The sequence below is a fragment of the Crocodylus porosus genome, unplaced genomic scaffold (genome assembly GCF_001723895.1).
Source record: "Crocodylus porosus isolate Cpor-Errol unplaced genomic scaffold, CroPor_comp1, whole genome shotgun sequence".
Classification (NCBI taxonomy): Eukaryota; Metazoa; Chordata; order Crocodylia; family Crocodylidae; genus Crocodylus; species Crocodylus porosus.
Window position 1 is genome coordinate 46,635,648 of NW_017728947.1, and position 24,250 is coordinate 46,659,897.

Genomic DNA, 24,250 nt, shown 5'->3' on the forward strand with positions numbered 1-24,250 from the left:
GCCCCAAGCAGCCCCTTGCAGGCTGCAACTGTGCCAGCCTGCAAGGGAAAAGCCACAGTTTCCCACTTTTTTTTTTTAAAGGAGAATCCATTTTTAAAGTTTGTTCGCAACCCTTTTATATATTCTTGCAACTCACTTTTGGGTTGCAACCCATGGGTTGAGAAACACTGATCTAGTCTAATTCCCTCCTCAAAACAGGACCAGCCCCAACTAGATTATTCTTCCATCATTTCTATCTTGTTGTCCAACCCCTCCTCTACTCCGCTTTCCTCCTGTGGGTTTTGCTGTTCCTCAGGTGGTCTAATTATAGTTGCAAAGGCTTTGGGAAGCCTACAATACAAGTGTACAAATAGTGTATTTTAGGGACTCCTGGCACTCCACTGCTCAGTGCCCCATCCCTTCACATCTGTAGCATTTTGTGAGAGGGGGGCAGTGTGCAGGCAGGTGCCCCACCTTTCTGCATTTGTTGCACTGCTTTGGTTGCCCATGGTACATTATAAAACCCCGGTGTGCCCCTAGCCTGGATCACTGATAGGAAGTGCAGCACCCCACCTAAGCTCCACTCATCTGCTTGTAACATTACTTCTGCCCTCCAAGACCCTGTCCAGATACCATATTTATCCCTTACTTTCTCTACCAACATGACCCTTTGGACGTACTCTTCCATCCATCTTTCTGTCTCTAGTAAATCTATGTACATTCAAACTCTAATTGGTCTTTCTCTTGAATTTTCCACTGGTATGAATGTTATCCCTCTTAATTCCTCCCTCCCACATTGCTCTGCATATTTTTTCCAAAAGTTCTCATACCCTTCTCCATCCCAGTAAGTCAATTTCCAAGTCTTTTGGCTTAATAAAGCAATCAAGCTGGTGAGATGGTCCATCTGCACTTCCGAAATCTCAAACAATTCCTTTTCCAGGAAATTATATCTGTCCATCGTCAATCCCATCTGCCTCCCATCACCGGTTAATGTTGCCTTTATCCATAGCCTCCGCTTCTCTCTAGCTTTTCTTGATGCCTTTTCCATGTTTTCCCACTGTGCTAAGCCTGGTGAGCCAGCCTGCTGTTGTGCTCCTGCCGTCCTCTGCTTCTCTCCCAACATATCTTCGCCTGCTACTTTCCTGCTGTTCCCACTGTCTCCCGCTCTCCTCTGCTCCTGTCTTCCTTTTGGTGTCATCACTCTCATCATTGCTGCCTCAGCCATTGCTCCTGCTGTCACCTTCTTTATTCCTTTCTTTTCCACCTTCACGCACTCTCCATCTGTTTCCATATCTTCATTTTGGCTCTTCAACTGTTTTTCCACCTCATGCTTACTTGCCACCACTGCCATTGCCTTGAGCTTCAGGTCCTTGTCCTCCACCCCTTACACCCCATTGCTCTGTTGATCCCTCTCTCTGCCTTTTAAGACATAGATCAGGCTTTCAATCAGTGCAGCGCGTCTAAATAGGACATATGATAGTTTCCATTAGGACTGTGTGAAACGGCTGTGTTTCCATTCGGTTTTGGATTCGGCCATTTTGGAGGACAGTGATTTGTTTTGGTGTTTCAGATCACTGTCCTGTTTCATTTTAGCTAAAACTGTTTCAAACAGGCTGCAAGTTTCGCACAGCCCTACTGTCCAGCCGGGTGGGGTTTGTGGTCAGGAGTTATAGGGTGCCAATAGGGAGCAGGATGGGGCCATGGGTGGCTCATGCAGGGGAGGGGGAGGGCCGCTGCCCTCCATGCAGGCAAGGAGAACCCTGCGCAGATCTTTGAACCCTGTCACGCTGGGTCATGGGTCAGGGAAGTAGCGCAGAGCGGCGAGCAAACCTGCTGGTCCCTGCTGTGTGACTCGGCTCCACAGGGAGCAGAATCCGTGCTGGGGGTCCCCTCGCTGCTGTTGTCTGCCCCATGCTGCCCTGGTGATGTGAGGCTGCACGGGGTGGGCAGCAGTGGTAAGGAGACCTTTGTGCAAATCTCTGTTCCCTACAGAGCCAGGTCATGCAGCAGGGACCAGCACTGCCCTGCTGTGCGACCTGGCTTTGCAGGGAGCAGAGATCCATGCCAGGGGTCTCCTCACCACCCCCAGCAACATGGGGCTGTAGAGGGCAGGCAGCAGCGGTGAGAAGACCCTGAAACATTTCCAAAACATTTTGGATGTCTTGTTTCATTTGTGTTCCAGAGCCTTCTGTTTCAATTTGAATTCACTGTTTCAGGTGCTGAAACAACTTGAAACACCTCCAAAACAAAATGGCTGCTGAAATTTTGCATGGTCCTAGTGTCCATTGCTTGCAGCCCCTCTCAGCAGTAACTCTTTCTCAAGTCATAGTGAGCCACTATATTGCACACATTTTACTTCCTCTTCATTCCTGCAGCTGAGCTGTGCCTGCTTTTCCCATTTCCAATGGTTCCTATTTCTTCACCAGCCTTAAATATCTGGCAAATATCACCAAATTGGGCCCCAAACAGTTCATCCAGAATCTCTGTTGGCCCCTCTCTCAGTCTGTTGCATATGATTAGTATGACCCTGCCCTCCATGGGCACATCCAGGTGAGTGCGCATGTGCCTTTTGCAGTGTCTCAAACCCCTTTGAGACACTGCAAGCTGCATGTGAAGGAACAAAAAAACATTCCCCGCACTGCAAATTTGCAGTGCAGGGGCAAAATTAGACCCCTGTGAAACTGTGGGGCAAGGAATGGTCCCAGACCATGCCTTGAGGCCACCGGATGCTCAGTTCTCCACAGAGACGCTCTCGTAGGCTCTGCCCAGCCCCCACTTCCTGATTTTGTTCCCCTGCACAGCCCCCGCTTCTTGATTGCTCCTCTGCTTCCTGCTTGCTCCCCTGCCCGCCCTGCCCTCCACACAGCCCATACTCCCCAGCAGTAGCAGCGGCGGTTGGGGCCACTTGGGGCCTCATGGCAGAATCCCACCTCGCATGGTGCGTGACAGTGGGGAGTGGCCCCAGCTGCCTGGAACTTGTGCTGCCGCTGCCGCATGACTTGGGTGCAGCCTGGCTCAGCAGGGCACTGCACCGGGTGCTGTCTGGCAGCTCCAGCCGTACCCTGGAGCCCAGCACTGCTCAGCCCAAGTGGCCACAAGCTGCCAGACAACCTGAGGCACCTTGTGGCACCCTGCCAGCCAGACTGCATCCTGGTGATGCAGCAGTGGCAGCGCGGGTTCCAGGCAGCCAGGGCTGATCCCCTCTGCCCCCCACTGTGCCAATGGCCGTGGCTACAGCCAGAGAGTGTGGGGATGCTGTTGCTGGGCAGGGCAACTGGGGGTGCACCTGTGTGGGGGTGCAGCCTATGAGCACCTGTTAGGGGTGCAGCCTGTGAGCTGTGGTGGGGGGAGGGCTATGCCCAGCAGGGGCAGGGGACCATCCTGAGCAGCCCCCCCACACCCACAGTCCCCCCACCATCCACCCACAAGCCCCCCAACAGACCTCTCACCCATATATCTGGCCCTGTGGGTCAGGAGTGAGGGGACTGGGGTCAGGGGCAGGCTGATCGGATTGTGAGTGTGGGGCAAGGGCAGGGACATGGCACTGGCATATCAGTGCTACTCAGTGCTGTCCATCCTGGTGAGTGAAGGGGGTAGGGGCAGCTCTGATTTTTCTGTGACAAAGAAGCCAATAGTAAATGCCAAACTGTGTAGATATTTATAATTTACTTTATTATGATGATAGAGGCACTGGTAGGCTACAAATTGCTTTAAAATGGTAATTATATCAATAAAACTTTGCCCAACTGATTTGATCTGTGTGGTGTGTGTGTGTGTGTGTGTGTGTACACATATAACACGCACACGTGTGTGTGTCTAGTGGTCTTTTGTTTTACTCATGAAAGAACATGGATTTTGGGATATTTTAAAGAGTGACTTTGGTATTTTTTTATCAGGGATTTTGCAGTTTTTTTTAAACAGGTAACATCAGAATTCCTGCTAGTAGGCAAATGGCAGGACCGAGGCAGAGGAGCCTGCTCAGACCTGGCACTTAGGACCCAGCTGAAGGTGGCTGACCTCATGACCACATGCGGCCAGGAGGACACGCTTTGACAGTTCAAAGCAGGCCACCACACTGAGAAAATCTTCTGAGCCATAGGTGCCCAGATATCCAGGTGGGGGCACACATGGCAGTAGTGCTGCACAAAGGCCAACTGTGCAGCCATAGCCTACTGGCAGCTGGCCCAGAGGTGCAGATGCCTCTGCTGTGGCCATGCAGTCCCCATCTGTGTCTAGCAGGTGCGCAGCCTTAGGGCCACATGCTGTTGCAGGTGGCAACAGGTCACAGCCAAGCAGCAGCCCCCACTGCCAGACTGCTGCAGTGTGTAGAAGGTGCAGGGAACTCTCAGGGGTGGTTCAGCAGTCCAGCTGGCACGTGGGGTAGTGTCCCCAGGTACCAATTGGCTGGGCCCCAGAAACTCCTAAGAGTGAGTAGCCCTGACCTACTTGACAGAGTAGCTTTTTGTACTGCTATTTTGGCTGCAGATCCCAGGGGAGCCAGGTAGGGTTACTTTGCCCCAAGGGGGACAATTTACTCCATACCAAAGTGCATGTCCAGGCATGTGTGCTGAGGCAAAAAGCCCTGGCTCAAATTTTTGCCACTTCTATTTGAGCTGCTTCAAGCACAGGTGCCTCCATGTGTGGGCATGCCCCATGAGGTGAAGCCAAACCAGGTTCCTCATCTGCATATAAATTTTTGGAGGATCCCAGGACTCATGACAAAAACACTGGGTTCCAGTCATGAGGACATGCTAATTAGCACATGGATCCTTTGTTGTGGGGTAGCTGGCATACACACCCAGACTGAGCTGTGCAGTCACCGTGGCTTGAAAAGCTGTTGAATTTGCTGAGGTATTTACTGTACCGTAAATTATGAGCCTTTTGACTTTACACTAATATCATGCATAGTTTACATTATATAAAAGTAGGTGCTAAAGTGCTATTTAAAAGTGTCCTTATGGACCCCCTTTTGGTGTTAAAATTTGCAGCAGTTTCAAAAAAGATAAAATGCATCAATTCTGGATTAACAAAATCTATAAATATTATATGGAAATTACTACAGCTATGTTTATTTTCAGGTCATTTTTTCAACTTTTCTCATCACTTCCATGTGCTTAGAACAGGACCTGTCAGTAAGGAGAGAGGGAAGAAGCTGCAGATGGACAAAGTCGGGGTACAGAGGGCAAAGGGGTTACCTGACCCCTAGATTTATTTCCCCTGCTGTAGCTGTGAGAATGGGAAAAATTCAAGGTGAACCTCCAATAATTAGATTCTGTGCCTGGAAAAGTATAATAAATTTATCATTTTTCCATATATAGGATCTAATTATTGGCAGGGGTTGTCATATAATTAGGGTTGTTTATATTTGAGTCAATATGGTTATTTATGCAACATGGACAAAACTTGCTTGGGCATTACCACCACCCAGCTAATTGAAACTTCAAGCCCTAGTTAGAGACACTTACCATAACACAGCTAATTGATACTTCAGGCCCTAATTGTGCATGGTTTAACCCATAAGGAACTTCAGTAATCATTAATGTATCTACTTTTATGACATACTACCATTTTTGCTTGAAGTTTAAAGCACAAAAAGCAGTGAAGAGGAAAAGGACCCATCTTCTTCTGTAGTAATATTTTATTTAGGGAGTTGGTCATGGCAGATAAGGATCACATTTAGGCAAGTTGCATCATTAAGGTGCCCATTAGGTGAAATAGTATCAGGTGCAGAGTCTCTCCATACAGTCTTCTGAGAGTACTAGGGTGCTTGGCTGTGCCTGGGAAACCACTGGCAATGTATCGGCACTATTACCCAGGGACTTGCACTCCCAGGGAACAGCAAGAGTAAGAAAACAGGAGAGAGCAAACAAAGCAAGAGAAAAAAAGAACAGGTTTTCCTTTCTGGGAGGTGTGTGAATTTGGTCTGCTTTTTGGTGGTGGTGATCTTGTGCTCTGAGTGAGGAATTGTCTTAAGCTAGTAGTTTTCAACCTGTGGTCCTTGGATCCATGGGTTGTCCATAGACTATGTCAGTTCAAAGGGGTTTGCACCTCCATGTAAGATTTTTTTAAGGGGTCCACAAATGAAAGATGTTGAAAACCAGTGTCTTGAGCCAGGTGGTCAAACCATGTGCTCAGAGGACAAAGGCAGGCATAACATTTGAAATGTTTCATGTGGCTAGCATGCAGATCTATAGGTGTGATAAAACACTTGGAAGCCTGACACTGTAGTACCTGGTGTTAGCAAGTGTATCTCTGCCTCACGTTTTACGGTTCTGATTATGGGGGCAGGTATGCAAGGTCTCCAGTGTGGATCACTGGAGTCTTCTGGTTCCAGTGTGGATCACTCTGAGTGACAGGAAGAGCACTCACTAACATTGGCTCTGCTGTCCCCCTGCCCCTGCACCGCTGCATGCTGCCACTGTAGTTTTGAGCTGTTTCAGGCAGGGGGCACAATGGGGGCTGTATGCTGTCCAGTGGCTGAAATGCTGCATTTTTAAAAAACATTTTCATGTCCATTCCTAGCAGCATAACTAGAGCGGGGTGATTGGGATACCTGTCCCAGGTGCTGATTTGGGACAGGGGGTTGAAACATAATAGCAGCTGCCAGAACCACACAGTTGCACAAAAGGCACATTGGCACCCAGAAGTTGTGGCTACTCCCATTCATGTGGGCCCCTGGCACTGTGCTGCCTTGTTATGCCTCTGCCCATTGCTCAAGGAGACATTTTGAATATTATGTTTGTCTTTACCCTTGGTGTTAGCTGAGTGTCTTCTGGATGTTTACTGAGTGTCTTTTAGGTATTTACTGAGTGGCTTCTGGACAAGGAGTTGCTGCCTGGGCCTAAAACATTGGCAGAGCTAACTGAGACCAGAAGACCATAAAAGGCAGCTCCTTTGGGGAGTGTGGGCAAGTGAATGGGAGAGACCAAAAGGACAGTTTGTAAGGAAGCTTGTTTCATAATAAGTGTCTCCCTAGAACAGACCAAATTAAGCAGGTGAGGTGAGTTTGTGGTTGGAAATGCTAGCATTTGGAACCAGGTGAGGGCTGTATTTCATAACATGACTGTAATTTTAACTAATATATTGCCCGCATGTGTTGTAGTTAAAACTTAGCTTTTGCTTTGAATTCAGCCTTGTCTAGTAGAACTCAGGCCGTAGTGATAAATATTTTTAAATAAAAATTGAGTTCTTGGGATTTAACATCTTTAAGCCCCACCTAAGTAGTCTTGTTAAGTCTATATTTAGATTCCCAAGCTCTTGCTCTGTTACTTCTATTTAGTTCAGCCTTGCTCTAAAGAAATCATTTGGTAGTGTTGGAGTGACTTTGTAGCCACAATGGTCCAGGAAATATATGAGAAGAAAGGTTTTTTGTGGGGGGAGATATTTTACCAGGCTAGCTGCTTGGTCAGGATAGATTTAGGCAAGCTTTTGAATGCAGTGCATTTGAAGAAGAATGTGCCACATTTGAAAGCTTGTCCAAGTCTCTGCCAACTGTACAGTTAATCCAATAAAAGATCCCACCCATACAGATCCTTGCCTCTCTAAAAAGATGAATAAGATATAGCTAAATAGGACATAACATTAAGAAACAACCAACCACACTCCCTTCCCAAAACCAAAAAACCCAAACCTGGAAAGCAACTTGTTCAAGTGTAGATCCTGCGGACTAGAATAGCTGAACTGGCGCAGCTGAAAGAGCTAGAGAAATATTTAGATGAGACCTACAAGTCCATAATAGAGCAGCCCCATCTCCATTCTGGCAACCCCAGTATTTCTGAGGAAAATGAAGATCTTGGGATAAGAGCACAGCATACTGGAGAGGAGGAAAAGCACCCTGTGGCTTGCATCTGCTCTCCAGCTGAAGTCCTTCAGAGGAGTCCAGTTGACAGGTTTTATTAAGGGACTCCATTATCAGGAGTACAGAAAGTTTGGTGTGTGATACATAAAAGGACTATATGGTGACCTCCTTGCCTAGTTAAATCTGCCTGGCAGACCCCACCAGAGACACACTGGCTAGCTTGTTGGGAGTGCTGGAGAGGAACTGGTGGTCATGGTCCATGTTGGCACCAGTGACATAGGAAGGTGCAGAAGAGAGGTCCTGGAAGCTAAATTAAGGCTGTTAGGGAGAACATTAAAGTTCAGCACCTTCATGGTAGCATTTTCTGAAATGCCTGTTTCCAGTGTTTGGTACCTGAAACAAACTGCAGAATTTCAATGCATGGGTGAGGAGATAGTGTGGAGAGGAGGGTTTTTGGTTTATTAGGAACCAGGAAATCTATCAGGAGGAACCTGTGCGGGAGGGATGGCCTCCACTTGAACCAGAGTGGTAGCAGACTGCTGTTACATAATATTAAAAAGGTGTTAGAGCAGCCTTTAAACTGAAAACTGGGGAAAGCTGACAAGTGCGGAAATGCTCACTATTCAGACCGACACATCCTTTAGGGGTGAATTCCTAACAATTTAGGTCTTTCCAAAGAAGATAAGAAATAGGTTGAGAAGTCTCAAGTAAAATATAGGGAAGAGCAGCAAAAACAGACAGTTCCGAATTAAACAGGACACTAGTAGGCAACTAGGCAATAACAAAAAGTAGAAGGGCTTTTATACTAATGCCAGAAGTGTAGTATCCAAGGTGGGTGAACTAGAATGCTTGGCATTCATTGACTATAATGACATAGATCTTTCAGAAATGTGGTGGAATGAGAAAAAACAGTAAGATACTGTAAAACCAGAGTACAATTTTATAGGAATGATAGAGTAGGTTGTACTAATGGGGGAGTGGCATTCTATGTGCATCAAGTCAAATAGGGAAGATCTTTTAACCATTAAAAAAGAAGAAAAAAGTACCATAAAATCTGTGGGGGTAAAAATTCAGTCTCTAAGGAAGAGTATATTTCTAGGGATATACTATTGACCACTGGTCCAGGATGGCTTCAGTGAGCTAAAATTGCTAAGGGAGTTGACAGAGGCTGCAAAAACAATAATAATGGGTAACTTCAGTTGTCCTCAGGTAGACTTGATATATCTCACCCCAGAGGGATGCAGAGTCTAAATTTCTAGACACCATAAATAAATTATTTCAGAAGGCAGTTGCCCTGGAATCAACAAGAGGAATGGCTATTTTTAATTTAATCCTAAATCATATACACAGAATTTGATACAAGAGGTAATTATTGAGACCCCCTATAATGATGATCACAATATATGGGATTTGACATCCTTGTAGGAGGAGACAAAAAACAAAACAATTCACCATGGTAGCTTTTAACTTTAAAAAAGGGAACCTATAAAAACATGCAGATGCTAGTTAGAAGGAAATTATAAAGGTTACCAAAGAAGGTTTAAAACTTGGAAGCAGCTTGAGAACTGCTTAAGAACACCATATGGGAGATGCAGAGTAAAAGCATGCTTAAAATCAAAGGGAAAAAAAAGAAGAACTAGAAAGCAGACTAAAAAGGAGCTAGCATAGTTAAATGGCAGAGCAAAAGAAACTTTGTAAGGAAGAAAAGACTGTATTTAAAAAGTGGAAGTTAAGTACCAATGAGGAAGATAAAAAACAGTATAAACTCTGGCATGTCAAATGTGAAACTGTAAATAAGGCAAGCTAAAAGAGAATCTGAGAAGAAACTTGCTAGAGACCTAAAACTTAATAATAGACATTTCTTTAAGTATACCAGAAGCAGGAAGCCTGCCAGGGAGTTGGCTAGACTGTTTGATCACTGGGGGCACATCTACACATGCATATTAATACACATGAATAAATTCCAGTGCTTCTTGCGCTGGAGATTATTGCTCCTAGGCGTACATTTACACATGTGCCTGGGACCTCAGCATGTCAAGCCAGATCAGAGCAGCCCTGGCTGGCAGTGGGCCCTTGGTGGTCAGCCTGGCAGCCCAGGGCTGCTCCCCGCCAGCTTGGCATGCTGCAGAGGGGCTGGCTGGGGCAAGCGAGTGCTTCAGTGCAGCGCTATTTGGCAGGCAGCCCCCACACTGAAGCACCTTTGTGCCCCAGCCAGCTGGGTCAGTGTCTACACATGTGTTGCTGCACACAAAAAAGCTCCCACAGCAGGATAGTCGCTTGTATTTACATGTACTAACCTGTTGTGCAGTTTATTAGTTGCCTGTGGCCTAATAGCGCCACACATGTAGACACCAAGATGTTTACTGCAGAGCTAATTGGGTACCTCCACAACTAACATCTTGTGAAGATGCACTCAGGGTGTAAAAAGAGTCCTAGAGGAGCATAAGGTCATTAGCGGGGTCAGTGTCTTGTGGAAGAGAGCCAGGATGTGAAATAGCTAGAAGCAGGGGTGTGATAGTAGCCTCCTGTCTGGGTTTCTCTCATGGACAAAGAACATGGGGAGCAGCATGTGATACACCTAGGAAAGGGTTGCAGAGTATGTTGTAGAGCAGTGGTCTCCAACCTTTTTAAGTTGGAGATCACCTTGGCATTTAAAAGCAACCCAAGATCTACCATGCGCCATTGCCACCCCCCGCCACTGCTACCCCCCACCCCTGCCACCCAGCAGGTAAGTCTATAGGAAAGGAAAGGGGGCAGGGGGTGGAGTGCAGATTGAGGCAGAGGGAGAAAAAAATATTTGGGGGTGCACCTCCTAAGCAGGTAAGTCCCACCCAGCCAGGGCCCCATTCAACTTACCCCATTCCTGCCTCTGCGGCACTGTCCCTCACCACAGGGGACTCGATCTAGCTCCCGCCCCTTCCCTCCCCCACAGACTGACCTGCTGAGCTGGGGCACACACGTACATGCACACAGGCACTCAGCCCCCCACCCCAGCCTTGGATCAACTCCAAGAGACTCCAAGATCTACTGGTGTATCGAGAGCCACTGGTTGTACTGGTGGATCGAGAGCCACTGGTTGGTGACCACTGGTATAGAGAAACAAGGCCTTGGGGATGCAAGGCCTCCTGCCCCAGAGTCCTGCTTCTTCCCCCTCCCATTCCTCCCTCAAGACTCCTACCGCACTCCCTGGCCCACTGTCCTTCTACTCGCAGTCACTCTCAGGCTTCCCTCTCAGCTTTCTCCCCGTGTGTGGCTAGGTTCATCCTCTTCTCACTCCCTGCCTGCCTCCCCAGTTTGTCCCTAGTTTTTCCCCCCTAAGTGTGTCTTTAGTCCTAAATCTAGCTGCTGATCTCCTGCCCCAGCCCCTAAGTTAGCCTGAGTACCCTAAACCTAACTAGCTAATCTCCCTGGGGTTCCTTCAGTCACCTCTTTGGTGTCTGGCTCAGCTATACCTACCTGACCTGGCCATGGCCCTACCTTTTCTTTTTATTAGCCCCAGGTGCAGGGAGGCTACTGAGGCCAAATTCCTCCTGTGTGCAACTCTGTTGACTTCAGTAGAGTGCCTGCAATGAACTTGGGCCTGTGTGTAGACTTGGTAAACAACAATTAAGACAAGTGAAATGCCAACAAATATTTGTTGGGTGTCAGCGGTAATTGTTTAGAATGACCCCAGATTAAGTTCCCTCAAGTTGTTACCCCAAAGTTTTTTTCTGTACCTTTGAAGTTAGGGCACAGAAAAACAGTTCTTGTTCTGACCTCCTGTGATCCACTCCCCCTCTCTCTTCTCAGCTGTTTCCTTTTATTCTCACCCTTTGTGCTTCCCTGTTCTGAAGCCAAATTTGAATGCATTACAGTAGTTCTCTTGTGCCTTTTTTGATAGTAAATCTGGCAGCTTCAAATGTTTCCCCAAAACTCAGCTATACTATGTCTGCCAATTTCTTAATAGACAATAACAGTTCTGTTGAATTGGGGAAGGTATAGTATCTGAGACTATTCCTCTGGTGTTTCCTTTCAAAGCCATTAAAAAGCACACCCTCAAATCCCCATTTTGCTCAATTGAGCTTCCTAGGGACAGGGACCATGGGGAACCCATTAGGCATCTAAGACAATTCGAGTGCTCTGCTTACCTCATCTACCCCATAATGGGCCTGGCTATTTCCAGAAAAGACTAAAGGATATCTCTTACTCCTTGGTGATTCCTCTGTTTGTTTCATAATACTTAGTTCCCTGCCTCCAATAAGCTGATTTACAGTTGCAGAACTTGAAAGTCTTTGTAGCTTTTATCTTCCTCATTACCACTAAGTACCCTCTTGATCCAAGTTTGTTGGCAGAGCAGCATGCACTGCCATTGCCTGATCTGTGATTAAGAGGCTAGCACTCTGTCACCTTCCCGCAACACTAAAATTCACTCTAGGAAAATTTAAACAACCTAAAGTGTTTTGTATCTTCACTTTATCTGCTCATCAAAAAGGAAATGTCACGTTTCAGAACATCCACAAAACACAGAGTTGACAATTTATGCATGTTGCTCCCAATGAGATGCGATATCATCATTTACTATCTCCCTGTCTTTGTTAATTTCAGAGTTCCTGCTGAGATTGTGTGGAAGGATGGCTGCTGCAGAGCCCCTTACTGCTTTCTCTCGATGGTACCTTTATGCCATTCATGGTTATTTCTGTGAGGTGATGTTCACAGCTGCCTGGGAGTTTGTGGTCAATTTTAACTGGAAGTTCCCAGGCGTTACCAGTGTATGGGCACTCTTCATCTATGGCACCTCCATCCTCATTGTTGAGAAGATGTACCTGTATCTGAAGGATAAATGTAACATTATAGTGCGCTGCCTCATTTATACCCTTTGGACTTATTTCTGGGAATTCACCACTGGCTTCATCCTGCGCCAGTTCAATGCCTGCCCATGGGACTACTCACAGTTTGATTTTGACTTCATGGGCCTCATCACTCTTGAGTACGCCATCCCATGGTTCTGTGCTGCTTTCATCATGGAGCAGCTGGTTATCAGGAACACACTGCGCTTGCGGTTTGATGAGAATGCTGAGCCAGGGGCTCCCACTGCCACTGTCACCTTGGCTAATGGCCATGTCAAAACTGATTGAATGATGACTGAGAACCACACTTACAAACTAGGAGAACCCACCCCTATGCCAGAAACTGTCATCTCTGGCTTCAGAGACTACTATTTCCTGTATGATAGCTACATAAACTCCTTTATAATGCGGTGTGCATGGGAATATACCAGAATAAAAGCGGAACCAATAGATTTTCTATGGATTTTACTCTTTTGGCCACAAGGACCAGTGTCAGCTACTTATTAGGTAGTTTCTGATTTTAACTTATTATGGACAAAACAGTCTTATTACTTACATTTTACATTATGTGGAGAAATAAGAAAAATGCTACAGTTGTAAGTGTATACAAAAAAACCCACTAGTGGATGGGCATGGATGCGCCAGCTAAATTAGTGATTGGCTTATTCCATTAGGCAATATTCAGGTGCTTGCTTGCAACCAATACCTCCCATGGGACCTGAGATGCTGCAGGGCCAAGGAAAATTCATCTGCTGTTGAGGACAACTTAGCAGTGGCACTCTACTGGGGAGGTTGACTGTTTCCTTTCTTGTGGTCCCCCTGGCCTTCCCCGGGGGCTCTTTATTGCACCACAATACATTATGGTGCTGGACATCGTATGGAATTTATATAAAATTTACACTTTTTGAATTCTCAATCCTGATGCTCAGTAAAGAGCTCTTTCTTTTTCTTTCTTTTTTTCCCCTAATATAAGGCCCTTTTTGCTAAGTGAATTCTACCATAATCTGTGCAATCTAAATCTTGGCAAAGGGGCCAAAAAGAGAGAGAAAAATAGCTGAAGTCTTCCCATCTCTTCCTTCCTGTCCCAGAAGAACTCTCAGAAGGGCTGATCTGGGTTCCAGCTTCCGTTCCAACCATGCAAACCCAATGGAGACTGTAGACATCACCACAGTTTTCTGCCTTCCTTCCCAGGAATGTCTCTCTTACCAACAACACTGATGGCTTAATGTTGACTGCAGCCCTTTGCACTGACTGAAGTCAAGGCCCTCATGTGACTATGACATCAACCAGGAGTCATATAGAGTCCTCTGGGATTGACTACATTACCTTCCATTTTCAATGTCGCAATTTTGTCCAGTGTTCTCCAACTGCTGAAAGCAGTATTTTTTGTTTTCCTGTCCCACACACTATTTTAACTTAGTAAAGCAAACCCTCTCCATAAAGCTTATCTTGGGCAGGGGGGGCAGGGAGAGGGGGGATATACTGTATGACCTGATTTTGAGGGATATGTAGAAAAATAATTGTTATTTTTCACGTGTTTTTCACCTTCCTTCGGATGTGGGTGCAGCGGCAGGGGGGGCAGCAGAGAATTAAGGTCTGCAAGTGCTGTACATTCATTAAAGAGCTAGCTGTGCTATGGATAGTTTGAAATTCAGCCAATGAGGAATGACCTCTTAGGCTTTGAGAGATGGGCAGCATGAAATATATATAGCTCTAGCAGCCAGGGATTAATTTTTTGCTTTGAGGATTCTTCTTGCCTGTTGTAATTAGCAAGAAGGACAGAGTTTCCAAAACAGCAGATGTTTCTTGCTTAAGAGCTTTATGGGGAGAGTGTGCTGGAATTAGACATGTGGGGTCAGTTTAACTTCGGGTGTTATTCCACTAAAGTCTAAGGAGTGGCACCAGTGATGAACTTGGCTCATGCTATGAAGCTGTTCGGGCAGTTGTACAGTCTGTCTCGTCTCTTGTGTTGGGAACACTTGGATTATCTTGGACTGTTCTGTCCTGCTTGTGCTCAGCCCATAAACTTACTCATTGCCATGTGGTATCCCGTTCCAGAGGGAGAAGAAACTCTGTTGCTGGGAGTGGAATGGTTTGTTGGTTGTGCTCTTTTTTATGACCGAGAATCAATTCGTGCAATGTTAATCTTTTCTGTATCACAGAGAGTATGATTATTTTTTTCCTGTCTAGGCCCCTCCTCACATGACATCCATTGCCGGCAATGGACATGTGAAAGCTCTGGAGTCCAGGTGTCAATCAGATTGGCTCTGTGGTATGCAATGCTACCCGACTTACCCAGATAGGTATCAGTGTTCACATTTTACAGTTCATTAAACTACAAGGAGAAAAAAGAAAAACTGAACAGAAACGTGTTTTTCATGCTCTGATGATGATACTGTGAAATCAGAGAAATAATAGAATTGGTTTATCCACCATGTAAATGATGGTTTCAAGGATTTAGAACCACGCAAAAATAGTCATCGGGAGTGAATGAGAGGGATGTGTAATTTGTACACGGGATAATTCACTGGGAGCAGAACTGTGGTTCTTCGAGTCAAATTTGTGGGGGCATGGTAGATGAAGTACAGAGGGAGGTGGGACATGTCCATCCACTGTGGCAGTTGCATTCATGAAACAATGGTGTCAGGGGAACTAGAAGCAGCGTCTAAATTCAGATAGCCCTCTTACTGCTCTGTTTGATTCTGGTGTAGCACTGCCTTCCACACAGTGTCTGCATTAGCTCAGACCATTAGCCTTATAGCAGATTGCACTGAAATACTGTGTCTCCAGAGCTGGCAACAAATATTTAAAGAATGTCAGTATGAGTTGGCAGTAGACATGGTTAAGACTTTATAGTGGAGGCAGCTATCCATAGCAGCACCAATGTGTCCTCTGGTTTTAGAAATCCCCACAAAGTGACATCATTTTTGCATACCTGCATAACAATCTGCTGTTCACACTAAGGAAAGTCCAAGAAGCCTTTGATGTGTGTATATATTATGCCACTTGGGTCCTGTTGCCCCAGGTGCACCACTGTGGCATCTGTGGAAGCTTATTTTACACCAGTGATGCTGACAAATACCTTTCAGATACTGTACTCTCATGGGAGTCTGATTTATACACAGAAGCACACCTTACCTGCAGGTTGTACACCAGGAACTGGCCCACCAGGCCCAATACATTCTTTAATCGCCTTAAAATGTCCACTACATGACTCATGCTATCACTAGGACTTCTTTAATGCCATTACACCCCTGGCAACTTTAATAGGCCAGAATATCAAAAGTGCTCAGCTCCTTGCACCTCCTGTTGCTATTAATGGCACCTGTTGGATACTAAACATTTTTGAAAATCTGGTTATGTATTCACCACGCTATGCAGGTCTGACTCATGTTTACAAAGAACACTTTCTTGTCGTCAGAGGCTTACCCATTCTACTTCATCTCCCTTTTACTACACATAAGTAGTCCTGATAACATCTCACAACAATGGCATCCAAAATGCATTATACCAAGGGCCATGGTGGCAACCAAGTAGGAGCCTGGGAGTGGGGCCTAATTTGCAGAGACATTTACATACAACAATGATCAAAAAACGCACAAAAGCCTAATATTTGCTTGTACGTGTATCTTCCTCGATAGATTAAAATTGCCTGTTTGAGTTCACCAGCAATAAAAATTTGTGACTTATCAATTTTGTCCTCACTCCTCGGCTACTGGGAGTGGGTGGCCCAAGGCTGTGTTTTTGGATTGAAGGGCAAGTCTTCAGACTCCCCTGTTACGTATTTCTATAACACCTGTCATCCTAAGGGAGCATAAAGCATTTCATAATTTATGCTGGTGCCCATGCATAAGCAGATCAGATGCCATAGATTGTTCATGTTCCAGTGATCTTGCCAGATGAGAATGGTTGCTATTAAAGCAGTTAGCTACACTTTTTTAAAATTCCTTTTAGCATCATGATCCGGATACATGTGTTTGTATGTACCAGGATCTGGTAAGCCTTCACATTGCCTTTGGTCTTAGTCCACCCTGTAATCAAAATCCCCTTGGGCAGAGATAATTCGGTCAAGGCTTTGCTTCAGTAGTCATGTGAAAATAAAAGTAGGTGAAGAAAGCCTGAAAAGTTTAACAGACTTGGAATTATAAGTGGGTAACATGAGCCTTCCCAGGTCAGCAGTATTGTTCCTCCGTGATGCTTCTGCCAAAACCTATGCTGAGGGAGAAGGGACTCTTATTCAATTTGAACTTTTGCCCTTTCTGTATTATGAATGCAGCTCACAGGTTTCTAGTACACTGTGCATTTAAAAAGTGCTCTGTTTTTAGCTTATTCTGGCCTCTAAAGGGATGCAACATAGAGTGCGTTCAAGAGGAGATTTTGGAAACTGTTGCTTTCTCTGCTTTCAATTCCTCCAGGTTTCTATCCATGTTCCTCAGCTCACAAATAAAATATTCCCTCCTGCCCTGACCCTTAACAGAAGGATCTCATTGTGATCTCTGCTTTTTGACTCACATCTCTTATATTAAATAAAAGTGTCTCTTCTGCCATACAATCCCCTCCAAAGCCAACAGTTTCTCCCACTATGCAACACCTTTGACCCAGTTCCAGTATGCAGCCTAGAAGAGAAAATTATGGAGCCAATAGGAACAAGAGCTTTTGTTCAACTTCGTGGCAAATAGCGCTCGACACGTCTATGTTTTACAGGCCCCAAATAAGCTTTTTATAATCTGATGTTATTGGAAGTTTTTTCCCATTCTCCTTGGGAAATCCATATACCGGCAACCCCTACTTAATGTTCTTAATTGGTTCCCCCAAAAAACGAGCGTTAAGTGGAACAGTGTTAAGGAAAATGCATTTTCCCATAGCAATTGATGTAGATAAATATAATTCGTTACCAGGGTGCCCAGCAGCAGCGATGGGAGCACCTAGTAGTTCAGGGCCAGCTTGGCCAGCGCTGTACCGTTGCTGCCCACCTGGGCCCGGGCCAAGGAGGTGGTGCTGTTGGTCCCTTCCATGCGGGGCGGGGGCGGTCACAGTTACTCCGGGCAGCAGGAGCAGGGTTTGGCATCCAGGGCTCCCCAGCATGAGTCATAGCATTAGTCATAGCCCTGCTGCGCCTGGCCTGGGTGTGGGTGGGCCAAATTGTACAACGAGGCTGTGCACCACCAATGCACTGTGGTACTAAGGTACACTACCTGCTTGATCCCCAGGAGAGTTCATAGATTCATAGATGTTAGGGTCGGAAGGGACCTCAACATATTGTCGAGTCCAACCCCCTTCCTAGGCAGAAAGAGGGCTGGGGTCAGATGACCCCAGCCAGACGCCTATCCAGCCTTCTCTTAAAGACCCCCAGTGTTATAACAAAACTTGCTGAATGCTAAGTGGAATCAGTTATGAAAGCAAAATGAGCGTTATAGCAAAATAGAGCTAAGTGAAAGAGTGTAAACGGGGGTTGCCCGTATTACCTTCTAGGGGCTAAAGGCCTTTAAGCAAACAGAACTGGGTCTTTTAGCTCAGGCAACAGTTGATGCTTTTAGATCCAGGATTCTGAGACTCCAAGCAGTTCACCCTGAGGTAACATGTTACATTCACATCAGCTGGGGGTTATTTCACCTAGGGTCTGCCCACTTGTCACAGTCCCCTATGACCTTCCAAGTGGAAAGAGGCTACACTGGCACAAGACGCATGCAGTCCCTGCTCTTCTGGCAGCATCCACTTGGCTGGTGGCTCTCAAAGTAGCCAGGGCTTACTTTGGAAGGGCTATGGCAATGGATAGGGTAAAGTGGCCCTATCCTGCCTATGTTGTGAATGTAACACTGCCTACTGTTTTCCAGGAGAGAGGCCCTCCTGGAGTGCAGCTGCCTGCCCTCGCTCATGGGAAGAGACATGTTAAATATCTTGCCTGCAAAACGCTGTGTTCTTTGGGGTCCTAATAAGAGTCTAAATCTTCTAGAGACCAAACGTTAAAAGAGGGAAGGCAAGTGAGATGCTCCAGCTACAACCTTTCTTAGTCATTATGGTCTCATGTAGGTTGCTCTGATTGGTGGCTGAAACGGCCTTGCTAAGATTACAGAGACCAGCTGTGGATGAGGTTAACGCAGCTCATCCTAACTTCCTGTCAGGCCTCTGAGTGCTGAGGCTGCAAGTTACACTGGCTAGAGTGCTGTGCTGGTGTGTGGTCAAGCTGGTGTGTGGCCAGATTGCACCTGTGGACCACCCCCACACTGGACCTGGCTTGCAGACTTACCCCATGCCACTCATCTGGCTCACGGGTCTGGAGGGTTGGGCACCACTGCATAACACTAACAGGAAATGCAGTTTTTAAACAAGAACTTCCAGTGTCTTGTTTTGATCTGTATTTATGCTTTAATTCAGGTGTTTTAGGTATTCACTATCTAGTAAAGTTTTTTACTGTGTGCCTGTCACTGTAGCTGAGCAACTGATACTGTAGCAAGGGAGCAGAAGCAGAACATAAAAATAACCTACTTATCAAAAAAGCTGTGCCATGCAAATGAGCTGTTGAATATTCATCAACACTGCAAGTTGAGGTGTTGCATCATTTGCATATCTCTGCAGCTTTCTGGGCCTTTAGCCATAACAGGCTAGTGTTACTACTTGGGATGGATTTTTCTTTCTATAATGGCTGCCTGGCTCCCAATTCATGCCGTGCCACCAGTCTGAAATGGTGGGGTTTTTCTGGATGTTTTGTTTAACAACAGGCCTTGTCCTTCAGTAGTATCTTCCACGCAAGGATCTCAGTGCTTCATGCAAATTAATAAAACAAGCCTCATGTCAGCCTTGTGAAGATTGGTTGGGAGTATCTCTGGTTGACTGGTGGTGGGCTTAAGGTACAGAGAGGTTGAGATAACAACTACGGCTTTAGAGCTGGTATTCTTCAAAACTATAGAAGATCTTCTGAGTACTTGAAAAATGGGCTTAGCAGTCTACTCTTGCTAGAAAATGTCCAGATTTGCAAATGATCCCTCATGAGGTTTCCTGGCTTTAAACAAATAGAGCTGAGGTAGGAAGAATATGCAGGCCACTCAGTTTTTCTCCCAGCTGGCCCTGGCTGCCTGGTTTGGGACTCTCTGTTGCTCCCTGAGTGCCCTCAGCTGCCCCTGTTAATGTGGTCCTGGCTTCTGTGTATAACTAACAGCCCTCACAATGCTTTGTGGGTTCTTAACCAGGAAGTGTTTCTTTTCCCTCTGGTCCTAGTGCTCTTGCTTCCTGACACTGGACATGTCTACATGAGATGCTATGCAGCCATAGCAATGACTGTGTAGCAGCTTGGTCCTACAATAGCAAGGTTATGCTATTGTACTTTCAGGGAAAGGGACCCTAATGACAAAGGACATGGCAGGGATATAGAGCAGATGCTTGTTTGTTTTTACTGCACAGTAGCTTGGGAAAAAACCTTTGCAGTGTCAGGACTGCACAGTAATGTCAGTTACTGCACAGTCATTTAGTACTTGCTAAGCAACTGAACAGTCCAGCGTACATGTAGACACCTCCTCTGAGCGTCCTAGGTTTGTTCCTGATCCTTGGCTCCTGTTGACCCTCTTCCTAGCCTGAACCTGTGCCCTGTTCCAACCTGAATTCGTACCTAGCTCTTGCATACACCTCTCCCTGCTCTCATCCTTGCACCTGCCTGCTTCTGTCCTGGATTTCTCTGTTCCTGCCTTGCTGGTTTCTGGTTGTTCCTGTTCCTATTCCTGGCTTGGACCTCCCAGATTGACTAATGGCTTGCCTTAGCCATGAGCCTATCTTGATCCCTGGCTTGGTTCCTTGGACTCTGGCTGATACTTGGTTTGTGACCTTCAGCTTTGGCTCTTGGACTGCTGGTATTACGGCCTCTTTGTCTTGTGACCTTCCTTGGATCTTGGACTCCTGGTTTGTCGACCTGTGGCTTCAGATCTCAGATTCCTGGTATGGTGACCCTCAGCTCTGGTCTTCTAAGCCTGTGCTCTTAACAGAACCCCAACCTCTACAAGGCTAAATCAGCCCATGACTGTGATATTGACCTTATGGTTGCAGGTCATTTCTGATGTGCCCCCAAGGGTCCTCAACACTGTTCCAGATCAGAAGAATCTAATTCTTCAGGGCAGGGGTCCAGCAAGATGAAGGTTCAGCATGCCTTTGTATCTGTCTCCTGTGACCCTGGAGCAGTGCAGTTTGAGAGTTGCAGAATTCCTTTCCTTGAAGCAGTGTGGGTTGGAAAGCAAAGACCTGAGGGCTGTCAGAGGATTGGCCAACTCCCTAACTTCCTGTCTGAGCCAAAATGCTGTATTCTGCTCACATGTTCTAAATTGTCCTTTTTATATTTTCCAATTATGTCCGATTGTTGTCCCATTAACTATTTCCACTTGTTATCATTTAATCTTCATCTTGTGGTAGCATGCAGATCCAGTCAGGGTCAAGGACCCATTTTGTTGGGCATTTTGTAGGTATATTTGGAGGCACACATATCTATTTTGGGGTAGTATTACCAGTATTATCACCAGAGTGAGGTTTACATGCCCGAGGTGCTAGATTCAGGCCAAGGTTATGCTATTGTACTTTCAGGGAAAGGGACCCTAATGACAGAAAGGACACAGCAGGGGTATAGAGCAGGTGGCTATTTTAAACCCAACTCAAGACTTTTGATAAGTTCCTGGAAGGACACCTGGTAACCTGGAATGAAGAGTTTTGTCTTCTATAAAACACACTTCTATGAGAGTTTTTGCAAGTTCTTTGCAGCAGTGGGAGACTGAGTGGCAGACTGGCTATAATGGCCCACAGGCTGCCCGGTGGACCGTTTTGGTCTACACTATGCATATTTAGATGTCTAGAACAGCATCAGATAGGTAGGTGGTTACTCCAAGGCCCTACAGCAGTGGTTCTCAACCTTTTTTGTACCAAGACCCATTTGTAAATATCGATGGTCAGTCCCGGGCCAGTGCCCCTCATTCCCGACCCGCTGCCCATCCCACACACCAGCCTCCTGCTGTGTGGGACGGGTAGGGGTGTGGGCATGGGGGCCCCAAGCAGCCCCTTGCAGGCTGGAACTCTGCCAGCCAGCAAGGGAAAAGCTGCAGTTTCCCACATTCTTCTCCTTTAAAGGAGAATCCATTTTTTAAAGTTGTTTGATCCATTTTTTAAGTTTGTTTGCAACCCTTTCATATATTCTTATGGCGTACTTTTGGGTCACAACCCATGAGTTGAGAACTACAACTTTACAGTGATCAAAGCTTATAGATTAGAACACAGGCACCCAAAATCTGCATGAGGGAGGCCTGTGTAGACAGCAAACTGCACATTATTTGTAGGTAAGCACAACTGAGAGCCAATTTGCACCTATATCCGATTAAAAACTTGGTAGGTAGTGCTCACAAGATCTGTTCATGCTGCCCCAGCTTTACCAGTGGAACAGTTCCAAGTGAAAATTTTGGCCTATGGGCAGCCAGATACATTAGAAGCTATATCATGGAGCCCATCTCTTGCATCAATTCATACTGAACTTCTGTATGTTGGGGTTTCTGTTGCTGGATTGCTGATCTGCTGTAGTTGTTGCTATTTTTCGTGTTTCCCCAACGGTCACTTTCGCAGTCTGTGTCCATACCTTGCATCTACTAAAAGCCTGTTTTTCAGCCATGGGAATGTAAATTTGTCTGGCAAATCCTGCTTTATGCAGCTTAATAAAAATGGGGCAGTTTTCTGATTAGCTGTAGCTCCCATCAACTGCAGGTGCCCATGATTTCTGAAGATTAGATCATAAGACATGGCTATTTAAGTGCCTCATGCTAGGTAACTAATTTTGCCTAATGCCTTTCATATAGTAGCAAGGTTGCAATTGTCATCCAGAACAACTGTTACATAGGACTTGGAAAAGCTCTCTGGGACCATTAAATCCAGTCACCTGTGTTGCAGTCGACTATTTGCCCCAAAAGTCTACAAGAGTGTCCACTCTGACCTTTCTCACACATCACAGCCACCTGTAAAAATATCTTACAATATGACACAGGAAAGAAAAGAGCACTAAACAGGGAATTTGTTAGGTTATTTTCTAATCAGATGTTTCTAGGAAGTGGACAATACCCTGCACTACAGAGGAAGGCCAAAAGACCAAACCTTTGGCCTTTCTCCACTGTGCCCATTCCAGCTGGGGTGCACTCATACGAAAGGCTGCAGGTACCACTAGCACGGTGTACTCCTAGGAGCTGCAGCAGTTACTGCTAGTGTCAAAGCAGCATGACTCTTAGTGCTGCCCTTTGGGCAGGCCTCTGCTGTGTCCCTCATAAAGGTGAGCCAGTGGCTTCCCACCCTTAGCAGATGCTGCTTTTAAGCCACCCAGGCAACAGTAGTCCTGCCAGAAGTCCTGCCCCCCAAACCAACCTATACCACCAGCAGTCTGTCCTTTTGCACTCACAGAAGTACTCCTTTTGGGAGGCAGGGGGTTGCCATCTTAGAGCCAGAAAAAAATCAAATCATATACTAAAAGTCAAACAACTACTATATTTTAATTTTATTTTTAAAGTTTTTTTTCCCCTGATTTGTGTGTGGTGTGTGATTGCATAATGTATAGAAAGGTGATTGCATAATAGCTCAAAAATAAAATCTTACTCTTGTATATTATATGTGGGGGGGAGTGTGTGGGGTGTGGTTGGGGGGGTGAGTATGTGTGTATGGCGGGGTGTGGATGCATGTGGGGTTTGTGAGGGGGTGTGGCTGTGTGGAGGGGTTGTAGGGTATGGGGGGTGGGTGTGTGTGTATGTGGGAAGGTTATGGGAGGGTGTGGATGTGTGTAGGGTGTGGGATGTGAAGGAGGGTGGGGGTATGGGGACCTCCCCACACACACATTTCCTCATGATGCACACCCCCTGCCACTAGTGGTGGCGGCAGCAGCACGTGATGGGCCCCTAGGGTGCTGATGGCTTGTGCAGGTACGGTCATCAGGCAGCATGCAGGTCCAGCCACTTCTAGGAGCTCCATGTGGCAGCAAGGAGCGGAGCCAGGCTGGCCTGCCTCTATCATGCAGGCTCACATGCAGCTCCCAGGACTTGAGCACCACTGGGGGAAGCCCTGTACAATGAAGCCAGCCGCCTTCCCCATTCCCTGCTGCCACATACAGCTCGTGGGACTCCAGTGGAAGTGGCAGAGAGCCCCACTCCCCAGCAGAGTCCTGTGAGCAGCATGTGGCGCAGGGAAAGGGACCAGGCTGCCGGCTCCATCACACAGGGCTTGCCCCTGTGGCATGCAAGTCCTTGGAACTACATGTGAGCTGTGGGGAGCCCTGCACAATATAGGTGGGCAAACCTGGATCTACCCCTTCCTGCCACATGCAGATCCCAGAACTGGCTGTCCAGTGGCTACACCTGCCCAGGTCACAAGCACCCCAAGGGCCCACCACTTGCTGCTGTTGCTGCTGGTGGTGGCTGGGGCTGTGCACCATGGGGAGGCTGTGGTGGGGGTCCCACACACCCCACCTTCCCATCCAAACTCTGTGCTCCCACTGTCCCACTGGGGGCAGGTCCTGGGCTCCACACTCCCACCCGCCCCAGCCCCAGCCCCATGTTCTGTGCTCCCACCTACCTGCGGCTTCCCTACCTGCTGATCAGCGTGAGCGCTGCAGCAGTGATGTGAAGAGGAGCCATTGGAGGCTGGGGAAGCC

The 24,250-nt window shown here is 46.6% G+C and overlaps 1 protein-coding gene across 2 annotated transcripts in view; it reads left to right on the forward strand.

Annotated features, from left to right (window-relative positions):
- TMEM229B (transmembrane protein 229B) overlaps window positions 1–16,292 on the forward strand; it is a 78,196-nt gene extending 61,904 nt beyond the window's left edge. For both annotated transcript variants that reach the window (XM_019551971.1, XM_019551970.1), the window contains exon 3: window positions 12,362–16,292. In XM_019551971.1, coding sequence (XP_019407516.1) covers window positions 12,388–12,891 — 504 coding nt within the window. In that variant the 5' untranslated portion in view covers window positions 12,362–12,387 and the 3' untranslated portion in view covers window positions 12,892–16,292. The remainder of the gene's footprint in view (window positions 1–12,361) is intronic.
- Window positions 16,293–24,250: the final 7,958 nt, after the last annotated feature.